Below are 12,500 nucleotides of genomic sequence, written 5' to 3' on the forward strand. Positions count from 1 at the left end.
AATGCTTCTTATGTTGAATATTCGAATAATATTCGAATATTTTAATGTTTTTTTTATTATATCATTATATACACCGATACCATCCTATTATTAGGCCTACGTCCCGCGTCCACTAGAGGGCGCGTCAACCAAATCTGTTATGTAACATTTGCAACAAGTTTTACCAAATCAATACAAAACTTATATAAATACGTAAGATATAACGCCAGAAATATTCAAGCAATGATGTTTAATGAAGAAGCTGATGTTCAATCATTCAAATACACACACACACACTGCTATTTTACGATGTTATTCTTGGCTGTTTTGACCGTGGCTCTTCCTCAGCCGCTAACTGTTCTGCGTACTCCGAGTAATGCACTGAATGGAGGTGTGCGCTCATGTTGCTCGTAGTCGAGTGGTACTTTAACGACTTGCAGCATAATTTGCAAATGACGGGTTCTCTGGATGTAATCTTCCCGTTTCTCGATGGAAATCCGAAAGTTATGCTTTCCATCTCTGTGTCTGCTCGCGCGCTGCTTCCCAGCATCTTGTAAGCATACAATGCCGATTGCCGAACGTCACGACGCACGACGTTGACTTTCATTTGCGTCGTTGCTCGGCAAAAGTTAAATGTAATTCTTGACTTGTCAATAAAATTTGCTAAAAAATAAATAAAAAAAAGTTCGAACGTTAGTTGCCGCACTCGAATGTTCTCCTTTTTAAAAAATTTGAATTATATTCGAATAGCGAAGTTCGTTTTGACAGCCCTAGTGTGTGTGTGTGTGTGTGTGTGTGTGTGTGTGTGTGTGTGTGTGTGTGTCTGTGTGTGTCTGTGTGTGTTTGGGCAGCTCCCCGTGTGTGTGTGTGTCTTTGGGCAGCTCCCTCTCTGTTTGTGTGTGTGTATGTGTGTGTGTGTGTGTGTGTGTGTGTGTGTGTGTGTGTGTGTGTGTGTGTGTGTGTGTGTGTGTGTGTGTGTGTGTGTGTATGTGTGTGTGTATGTGTGTGTGTGTGTGTATGTGTGTGTGTGTGTGTATGTGTGTGTGTGTGTGTGTGTGTGTGTGTGTGTGTGTGTGTGTGTATGTGTGTGTGTGTGTGTGTGTGTGTCTGTGTGTGTGTGTGTGTGTGTGTGTATGTGTGTGTGTGTGTGTATGTGTGTGTGTGTGTGTATGTGTGTGTGTGTGTGTGTGTGTGTGTGTGTGTGTGTGTGTGTGTGTGTGTGTGTGTGTGTGTGTGTGTGTGTGTGTGTGAGCAGCAGGGGACGTTGAAGCTGAGCCACTGTGATGGTAGCCGCACAGCGCTGGGGGGAGAGGGGGGGGGGGGGGAGCTCAATAATGGATGACCTCACTAATGTGGCGGTCCGACCGGATAAAATATACATGGGAGACCGGGGGGAGAGGGAGGGGAGGGAGATGGAGCGGAGGGAGGGTGTGTGTGTGTGTGTGTGTGTGTGTGTGTGTGTGTGTGTGTGTGTGTGTGTGTGTGTGTGTGTGTGTGTGTGTGTGTGTGTGTGTGTGTGTGTGTGTGTGTGTGTGTGTGTGTGTGTGTGTGTGTGTGGTCACATCATTTGCATGGTGGTCTGCCAGGTATACGGATGCAACACCTTGCCTCATTAATTCAACTTTCAAATGTATTTGCGGTACTCTTTCCTCTCCCACGCGTCTAGGAGCGATCCGGACATGCTACTGTAATGATGTCATCATCTGGCCTCTGAAAGGGGTCTTCCTCTGTTGCCGTGACCCCTCCCATACACACACACACACACACACACACACACACACACACACACACACACACACACACACACACACACACACACACACACACACACACACACACACACACACACACACACGTGTCCTACAGTGACATCTGCTACCATTAGGCACATGTCAAAGGCCATGGGCAATGACAACCGAGAACAATGCATTAGGGCTTATAGGAACACACTCACACACACACACACACACACACACACACACACACACACATACAAGTACATAGAACACACGCAATTCACAACCACCACTATCGTGACCGTCTGGGCTGGAGTACCTGTTTGTCTGATGAAAGAAACAACAGCTTGATTTATTTCCCGTCTGTTTATGCAGTGCAGAAGCCAGCTAGCAAACATGAATTTGCCTCTTGGCTTCTGTAATCTTGCACGTGTCAACAGTTATTCCCCTGACAATTTTTTTGATCAATGCTTTCTTTTTGTGCAAAATAAATCCCAAGTTGAGGGCAAAAGAAAATGCTTGATTAAAAAACCTGAATATGACTTTGTAAAAGGTCATGGTTCGCATTTTTGCTTGTCCAGCCTTGTGCATCCATTCCAATGATTTTGAGAGGAAATTAATTCCCTTTTTATTTGTGCTGTAAACTATAAGGTTGTATTTCACAACGACCTCAACAGCAGCTATGAGAAGATGTTTGGCCATGCGACAGAAAGGGGGCGCTAGAGAGTTAAACAGAGCCACACATCCACGGGGGGAAGCGCCTTACATTACAAGCTGATGACTCACCTTCACGGCTTTGGGGGTCTTTCACTTCTCGATCGCCCATTTCAATGGACCAATTGTGTGTTTAAATTGAACAACAGCTCCATCTTCCTGTGTGTTCCTTCTCAAGCTTTCTGGTATTTTCCTACTGGGGTCATGTGTGGTTTATTTCTTGTCAGTTTGAGGGTTTGGGCTTGGATGTTAATCGATAGATTCTAATGTAGATCTGAGTGTGCGGTGCACTTTGACCCCGACCTAATTACACCTGCCTTGGTTTTCAGCACCATGGACAGCGACACACACGCACACAAGCCAAAGCACAGACCCTGTCACAGACCCACGTAGACGTTACACAGTAAAGATCAGCGGTCAATCACCTATCCAGATGGTGAGCAGTTTGAGGTCGAATTCAGTTGACATGGTATTTACACACCGCGTTTGACATACTATAAAATATCACACACAGCTATGTGTCCAAATTGATCATTCAAAACAGTGGCGCTGCTGATATTATAATATAATGTAAATATAATAATATAAAAATCTCTTCATCATCTGCTTCTTTCATAAAGATAAAGATTAACCACAAGCAAGGATCAGAGACGTTTCAATGACGCTGTTGCTCTGAATTGGAGAAATAAAAGTAACTGTCATGCATGCACGCACACATACTTAGTACTGCCATTGTTAATCAGTCACAGCTAAGCAGTACATGTGACACTTTACTCCCTTCCTGAAGCACGGCCTATCCATCTCTCTCACTCGTTCTGTCTCTCTTGCAGTGTCACACTTCTCTCTACCACTTTGCATCTCTCTCCCTCTCTCTCAGTATGTTTCTCCCATACTACTCTATCCCTCCTTCCCTCACCCTTACTCAACTCATCCTCCTGCTCTCTGTCTCTTCTCCTCTCATTTCCTTCTCTCCTTCCCTTCCAGCCCATTTCCTTGTTCTATATATCTGTCTCTTACCCCTCTGTCTCCTAGATCACTCTCTACGGCCCTCTCTCTCTCTCTCTCTCTCTCTCTCTCTCTCTCTCTCTCTCTCTCTCTCTCTCTCTCTCTCTCTCTCTCTCTCTCTCTCTCTCTCTCTCTCTCTCTCTCGTTAAGGCCGGGGCGCTTGCTGAAGCAGAGTTTCCATTGCGTGGCTCACTGGTGCAACAGATTGTGTCTACAGAGGGGCTCAAGCCCAGGCACAGCTCACACAACAACATGGCTCACAACACTGCAAACCAAACACAGCTAGAAACACTGTGGTCTGGAACATCTCAGGTTTTCTCGCCATGAAATCATGATCTTAACGCAGCAGTACAATCAAACTATTTGCGTATGTGACAAAAAGTGGACCCACCTGGTACTTTTCCGGGGCAGTGGAAGGTCCTTCTGGAAATTCAAAAGAAAACAGAAAATACGAAGGAATGAATAAACTGATTTGATGCAATGAAAACTGTTGGAAAACATTCTGGTTACTTTTCTTAACAGAGGAAGGTTTAATACCTCAACATAACCACCCTGCGGGAGTGTTCAATGATGTTGTGTTAGAGGTGTGACTTATGTAATTCAGCCTCTTGCCAGTATATTTGTAGGTGTTTACTGCTCCTGATTATCATGTTGTTTTTGCTCAATGACGACGGCACCAGAGGACCCGCTCAATTACACAGTGCCACAAGAACGACGATACAATTAACCTACAAACATATGTAGACGCTATTCAATCTAAAACGGTCTGCTACATTGAACAGATAATAAACATGACTTGTATACCTTTACAGCCAAAATATGTGCATGCTAGATATAACATAAGTGATTGCAACATTGGATAGCTGGGTAACATATTACAAATAGAGGACAATGAAGATACTGACTAGATATTGTCAGCGGCTTCAGAAAGATCCAGGTCACTTGGTATTACTCACAATGTTTCAGCTTTTTCTATGTTTTGTCCTTTGACTGACGTCCCTAAGATTAATGATAACAGCTAAAGTGGCCGAAAGGACACAAGCATTGATCCAGCATAACACGCCCTCTTGCCCATCTACGCATCTGTCTGTGTTAAGCGGGATTCAAAATGCAGAAAAGTCCTCAGAGCGAGAGAAAGCTCAATAGGGCCATGGGACGGACATGGCAAACGTCAAACCAAAAGCCGGTTTTTAAAAATGGCTGCCGCCGTGCACATGGCATGGAGACTGAGCGGCGAGGGCGCGGATTCGATTAGAATCCCTCGGGTCGGATCTCAACCACAATTACCCTCCTTGTTGCCCATCCATTGGCAATTTGGTTCCACTTTACACCGATCCCGGGTGAGATCGGGTTACCGTTCGTGGCTAAAGTCCGCTCTCTCTTATCAAGTTATATCGTCTCACAGATGGGCCGACATTTGTTTTTATTCTGATCAAGGCGGTTCTGGTGTATGTAAAGGGTGGTGAGGGAGGGGGGGGGGCTGTTACAGTCTGGGTGCACTTTCTGGCATCCATCCAGAAGTTAACAGCCACGCTGGGATGAAAAGTCAGACAACAAACACAAAAGGTGCCAGGATAGTATGGTCAACACAGAATGAAATTGGGTTTTATTTTCCAGTGAGGGATTTCGTTCCCTCCGGTGGGCACACAGCAGTCATACATTTCCCACTCTCACTGTTTGGCTGTTTTTTTAATCTCTTTCTCTAGCGTCGTGTTTCCTCCTTCAATGTCCCTGGAGATGTAAACAACACACCCCTCACATATCAAAGACAGGCGGTCGGAGCTCTCGTCTCCGCGCAAGCCTCCAGCTACAGACTCAATACAATTCCTGTTAGAAATGAGTCAGTATGTCATTTTTTTATTGCCGCTTTCTGTGATTTGTAAGCTCACTGCGTCCTCAATTGGAGATAGACTGAGGTCTAAATGAGGGTGTGGTATACTGAGTCGCCTCTTTTTGCTGGTAAATAAATATTTATTTGAGCATTCACTCACATTTTTTCCTTTTTTTTTCCTTCCTGTGTGAGGACATGCCCTATTTTTATATTAAAATAAAAATCTCTGCAGCAGGCATTGGGACTATTGGCATTTAAAATAAACAAAGCCTAACCTTAACATACATTTTGTAAAGTTCCTTTTTATACAAGCTTATGTGCCATAGCATTCGTCCGCGCACACACGATCGGTGCAGGGCACCTGTCCTCAACGGTGACCGTGGAAACGTGTTCAAAGGTAGTCGTAAAACAGGAGCAACAGAGTGCAGCAGCCGGGCTTAAGAGTGGACCGCTTTTCTCAATGGGATGACATCATCCACCAGTGGAGCAGCTAATGAGTTACATCACCGCAAGGAAGTGACCTCAGCCAGAAGGACCCTGTAGAGAGCCCTCATGGCACGCGTGTGGGTCAACGTATTTGTGTAAGTGTACATACCCATTACCCACGTGTGTGTGTGTGTGTGTGTGTGTGTGTGTGTGTGTGTGTGTGTGTGTGTGTGTGTGTGTGTGTGTGTGTGTGTGTGTGTCTGTGTGTATGTGTGTGTGTGTGTGTGTGTGTGTCTGTGTGTGTGTGTGTGTGTGTGTGACGTGTGTAGATATAGCCGTTAGGGTAGGCTAATGGATAGAGGCTGGAACAACTGTTCTGTGGCTGGCCCTGTCTTGTGTTCTGTCCGTGGGATTGCCATGGATGAGCTAGTCACTCTACAATGTCGCTATGACTTGTCCCTTGTAGTCATGTGCCCTGTGACCATGACAACCACTACAACATGATCGCTGGGCAAACTGAGAGGACCCTATATAAATAAAGACAGAAAGACAAACAATGAAAAGCTAAACGCATTATTAATGAAGATGTATTAATAATGGACTCTTCTTCATGTACCATGTGTGATTTGTACATTATTACAACCTCTTTCTGATTTGCCATTTTGTGTACTTTTGTTTAGTGATTCCTACCCAGGATTAATGAGGGATTGGGAAAATAAGTATTCTGCATGTTGCAAATTCACAGACAAGCTATGTGCTGAAAAACAACGTTACAGCACCAGGTCCACATAATGTGACGGTTTTCCAATTGGCAACATCCCCACCAAAATACCAATAGCTTTCTGCCAGCCTTGTCCTTTGAGCTTAATGGTTGACCAGCTGTTTAACCAGGGACCTGGAATCATGGCTCTGCAGCAACTGATACTGGGAGTATTCATTTATGTCTAAAGAGCCAAGACATGAATCGGCTTCACCCGTTCACCTTCGAGTTTATGTCTGAAGTCGAATCAGAACAAACAAGGGATCAAAGGAATGTAACACTTTGATCCGGACATAAAATCCCAGCCAGGGATTTCATTTTCTAACCCGTTTCCGTGGCAATCTCCATTCCTGGAGCCTCCACAGGTACAACCGTCACTCAGCTGCAACAAGCTGCGCTCACATTCCCCTTCGGTTCGTAGACACTATACCACATACCTTTAGCTTACTTGGATTTAATACATTGCTTGGATTTCTGGAAGTATAATTATCATCAGTGGTCTATTATGAGCGAGCAGAGGCAGCTGGTATGGCAGTGAGTGGCAGGACTTGGCTAAGTGAGCTGCCTCTTCTAGAGACATCACACTCTTATCTCTGCTGCTTAGAGCATTCAAGATGGGCCCGGTGCCCAGTACTAAATATTGGACCAATTAAAGAGGCAGAATGTAAAATAACCAGAGAGAGAGAGAGAGAAGAGAAGAGAAGAGAAGAGAAGAGAAGAGAAGAGAAGAGAAGAGAAGAGAAAGAGAAAGAGAAAGAGAGAGAGAGAGAGAGGACCGAAAGGGAGAAAGAGACAGAGAAGACAGAAAGGGAGAAAGAGAAAGAGAGAGAGGGGGAGAGAGGAGAGGGTCTGTGTGTGTGGAGAGAATCATAGTTGTACTATCTAAGCACTACCTGTCAGGGAGCGGAAAGGTACGTCAATAAGTAAACTAAGACTGATTAACTAACCATTTGGAGAAAAAGAGATTATTCAAATACAAAGATGATGAAAATGATCGACCATGATTAAATATTGATAATTGGTCAGTCAATGAGTACTTTCAAAGTTTTCAGTTATTCAGTTATCAAATTAAATGCATTACACCAACTGGATACAGATGGCCAAAAAATGCCATATTTGTATTTACTTAGCAACCTATATTTTAGCTTAATTCTATATAAGTCCCGCCAGTCAGGGTTATCTGGAGCAAATAATATGGTTGAGCAAATAATAGGTCAATGCTCAGATTTAATATATTGTCATTTGATTTTTTCAAACAAATTGTAATACTAATAGTAGCATTAGACCAATAGACTAAAATACCTTCGTAAGAAATGGTTCTCAATTGATCCTATACTTCCTTCATGAAGCTTTTTGTTCATTTTATTTCTGCTGTAAATGGATACCCTTACATATAGGTCTGATAATACGTTTTACTGCATTACCACTGGTGGCCACCAAACCAGTACACTGGGACGGCTCCCTGCTCCCTTGTCTGGTTGTACGAGCCACGGTAAATGACAGGCAGACAGTGACAACACCACCTGCCTAGAGGAACTAGATGACTAAGCACTGAGGGGAGCCGTTCAATGAGCATCATGTCAGTCAATCATGGGTGGTACCCAAGGACTTTTCTTACGGCTTACATGAAAGCCTCACAAGACACCCAACCACTGCGACAGCAGTGAGCTTCAAAGTTATGGCTTTGGCTTGCTATTGAAGGCTTTCTGGTTATGGATCGGAAATAATAGCTTGTTTTTCCTTGTTAGCTGGTATAGCCTTTATTTTTATGTTTAGTTATCTGAGCTAGTAACGGCTTGCTAGTTATTTGTAGCTTTTAACAACTTGCTATTGACGGTAGGCTCGTTATGGCTAGCTTGTAACAGATTATTAGTTATGGTTAGCTAGTAAAAGTTTGCTAGTTATAGTAGACTAGTGTCAGCTTAATAGTCATAATCGATTGCTAGTTATAGTTAGGAAGTAACGGCTTGCTAGTTATGGTTAGGTAATAGTGGCTTGCTAGTTATGATCAATTAGTAATAGCTTGCTAGTTATGGATAGCTTGTCATGAATTGCAAGTTATGGTTAGGTTATAGCGACTTGCTATTTATGGTTAGTTAGTAATGGCTCGCTAGTCATTGAAAGCGTGTATTGTGTGGTAGTTATGGTAAGCTACTTAAAGACTGCTATTTATGGTTAGCTTGCTAGTGGCAATTGATTAATATACAATGGTTAATGCAAGGTTTGTTTTTTTGTCATTATCTCCATCCCTCTCCTCTGTCTTCAATGCTCTGGATAATGAAAGTGGGACAGAGTGGTGAAGGGAAATGAGTATATTCTAACAGCCACCTAGGTCTACCATTAAGTAGCCAGCTGCTGCCCCCACCCTACTCACTGGTGGGGCTGTTAGTGGTCTGACTCTCTTACAAGGGCCAAGGCCAGGGAAGCTATGCCAATATAAGACCTGCTAATGGGCCACATCCTCATAATCCCCTAGCTCAGATATGCTTATCGACCCTCCACAATTGATATGTAGAGTGCTGTGTTCATTTCTAGGCAGGGCTGCTTGATGTACGTTTACACATCAGCATCAGTGGGTTGCAAATACACCCATGACCACCTGTCCCTGCCAACACATAGACAAACATTCACTCGTGCACTTTGCTCCAAAGCATCAAGCATCTCTTTTCACTCACAAGTGAAATCTTTGCGGGTCGATGGGTTGCCACGTTGAGTGCATTGAGTGCTTTGTGTGTTTGGGAATTGAGCCCATTAACAAATGTCATCAAGGTATACACTGTGATTGCATGGGTGTGTGCTACCTGGGAAAATCAATCTTTGTCCGTACACAAAGTAATCATGTAGAATCTTCAAGATAATTATGAGACAAATGGTGATTCCCAACTTTTTACCTCTGTAGAAAGGAATAGACAATTACTAAATAAAAGATTACAAGTTGCTTTTACTTTAATCTATGTCTGGCATTCTCATCTTTCTTGACCTTTCAAATTAGTTCCCAACTAAGATTTTCAAATTCAGTTTGCCTCCTTTCATGTGAAACAGGCCACACCACAACAGCAGAGAGATCATGTCCACTTTTGCCATGCTAAATCGGTGGATTTACAGCATATAGTCTAATTGAGGTCATGCATCATTATGTTGTCACCCCACCTGTAGCCTCCGTCTTCGAATGATCCCGGAGTCGTCCATGGCGGAAACCCAGGACTCATGTAGGTCGGGTCTTGCCACCACTGCAGTCACGCAGGCCGGGGAACTTTGGGTCCGGATGACCAGAAGAGGAACTTGTGGGTTAAAAACTAGCCTAGTTCTCTTATTGTTTTCTAAATGGTTAGTGCAGCGATACTGCGCGACTCTGGGGCCACTGTACAGTTAAGAGTACAGTTGTGAGGAAAGCGTACTACAGCAGGCAACAATCTACCACCGCTACTACCACTACTACCACTACCCTGAGCTGCTGAATAAGCGCGAGCCAGGGGTGGATATCTGTGCGCTCTGCAGGCCTACACACGTTGTGAGTGTGATCGCAAAAAACAACCCCGTTCTTCATCTGTAAATCCAGTGGTTATGTTTATTGACAGCCTCTTCTCCTCCACTCCGGTACGACGTGTTTGCTTTGATTCATCGCAGTGTTGCCGACTAACAGCCCGAATAAATGTCAGCACAAAAAAAACAACGTGTCGCTTATAGGTCCGTTTATCCAACCGAGTCCATCGTACTACTACTACTACAACACCATCCACTGCGTTGGTCCAAGTGTGTACACCACACAGCCTGGTGTTGTACACCGTTATCCTCGGGCTACAAAGGAATGGACAGCGCGGACAGTCTGCTCCCACGGTGTAAATAGTACAGGCTTACACTGTACTGACAGTCACCCCAGACACTTACAACTAATAATAATCACCACAACCATGAAGGGTGGCGATACTTAGAGATGATCCGTGCGTGGAAAATAAGAGCGATCGATGGGAATCCGGGCGGCGTTGTTATGTGCTGATGGCGGGAGAAGCTTCTCTCTGGACGTCCATGTGATCACAGCCACGTAGAACCACTAAACACACGTTGTCACACACGGCTCGGCGTCGTCACGGATAGTGTTCTCCTGTTCGTATCGAAGAAGTGTGATCGTAAAGCGTATGATCTCCATGTGATCGTAGATCGGGGTAAGGTGTAGCGGTGTGTAGGCTGGGTCTCTGCTGTGTGAGGACGTTGCATAGGCTCCTCCACTACTTCCCCTCATCCTATCTCTTCCACCCACTTCCTGAACACCTCCTCACACAAACCGAGCCTATCAGCCTCTCCCACTTCACCTCAACTTTGATTTTCGTTTGCATGAGGACGGATGATGTTCACATCTGTGGTTGAAAGCAATTCGATCGTTAAGCAGAAACCAAAAAAAAGGTTTAGGTTGAGAGTGAGACGTGATTCAATATTCACACCTTGCCAAGCAGCCCTTCACACCCGCCCCCAGCTAAAGTTTCACGTTAATGCCTGAACTCACATGGAAAAACAAATTTCCATAAATTTGAATTTCGAGGAAATCAATGACCAATGCTGGTGACAGATTAACCTTCTTTGCAACTAAACCCTCTTTCCTTTGGCTCTATACAACGACAACTTTTTAAAAACGTTTGACCCTTTCGTTTCATTAAACGTGATCCCTGATCCTAAGGTTGTGTTGCTCCCTTCTGGCGGACAGAAGGGGGACGGGGAGGGCGGATGTATCTGACAGTGTTAACTTAACACCCATGGTTAAAACGCAGGAACTGTTTTGACAACAAAATGGGAGGCGCTATCGACACGGTGGGCCATGTGTGAGAGAGGATGCGGGAGTAGAATGGAGCCGCCGGAGGTAAAGTCACTTGGTCGGGCAAGCGTGGATTTTTATTAAAAGAAGAGGTGAGGGTTAGGGTTAGCGAGCTGGGGAACTTTAGGGTATCAAAAATATGCATGGCCCATGAACATGCACTTGGGAAATATGAAGTGCATTTGGGCTATTGTTGCCTTTAAGATAGAGCAGATGCAACTAGACTAAAAACTGATCTGAGCATGACGATGAATAGCTTTACACATAATTAAGATTAATGTTAATCCAATCGAATTATTTCCAGGAGCAGTAAATGTAAGAGTGTGCCAATTGAACAGAATCAGCAACCTCTCTTTCCTGAGCTTGAAATCCTTCATATTCCATTATGAGTTTAACCTAATCAAACCTCACCATCTCTACTGGAAGGCCGATTATCGCAGTTGCTGGTTTTGATTGGCTGACAGTTCAATCCCCGCAGTCCTCCCCCTCAGCGTCGCTATCTGTCACTCAAACATTCACACTCTCGCAAAGCTTTCTTTCCCACTCATCTGTGTATTCAAAGAGATCTCCCCCTTTTCAACAAAAAGCATGTCAATCAATGGTGATGAATTGAAACAAAACGTACCAACAGAGGCTTTTCTGTGTGGTGTTCTTCACTGTGCTAACATGTATGTATCCTGCCTAACATGCATGTACCCTGTGTACCCTAAAACACATGCACCCTGTGTACCCTAAAACACATGCATCCTGTGTACCCCAAAACACATGTACTGTGGGTAGCCTTACGTAAATGTATCAGGTGTACCCAAACACACATGTACCCTGTGTACGCTAACAAACATGTACCCTGTGTACCCTAACATATGTACCCTGTGTACCCTAACATACATGTACCCTGTGTACGCTAACATACATGTACCCTGTGTACCCTTACATACATGTACCCTGTGTACCCTAACATACATGTACCCTGTGTACCCTAACAGGGATGTACCCTGTGTACCCTAACATGCATGTACCCCGTAGTGTGTACCCTGACATACATGTACTCTGTATACGCTAACACGCAAGTACTCTGTGTACCCTAACATGCATGTGCCCTGTCGTGTGTACCCTGACATACATGTACCCTGTGTACCCCAACAGCATGTGCACCCTGATATGTGTTTGGTAAGCAGACTGTGAGAGGCCTGGTGTTTTATAAAGCAGGCCTATTCACAGTCGGTGTGCCAGACTCTAAAA

At 44.3% G+C, this 12,500-nt stretch overlaps 1 protein-coding gene across 1 annotated transcript in view; it reads right to left on the reverse strand.

The window, feature by feature from the left end:
* Nucleotides 1-10,697, reverse strand: part of LOC130379304 (microtubule-associated serine/threonine-protein kinase 1-like) — a 67,418-nt gene extending 56,721 nt beyond the window's left edge. The window contains exons 1-2 of the mRNA XM_056586055.1: nucleotides 9,602-10,697; nucleotides 3,826-3,857 (exon numbers count right to left, since the gene is read on the reverse strand). Coding sequence (XP_056442030.1) covers nucleotides 3,826-3,857; nucleotides 9,602-9,640 — 71 coding nt within the window. The 5' untranslated portion in view covers nucleotides 9,641-10,697. The remainder of the gene's footprint in view (nucleotides 1-3,825; nucleotides 3,858-9,601) is intronic.
* Between the last annotated feature and the right edge of the window lie 1,803 nt (nucleotides 10,698-12,500).

The sequence above is a fragment of the Gadus chalcogrammus genome, chromosome 3 (assembly GCF_026213295.1).
Source record: "Gadus chalcogrammus isolate NIFS_2021 chromosome 3, NIFS_Gcha_1.0, whole genome shotgun sequence".
Lineage (NCBI taxonomy): Eukaryota > Metazoa > Chordata > Actinopteri > Gadiformes > Gadidae > Gadus > Gadus chalcogrammus.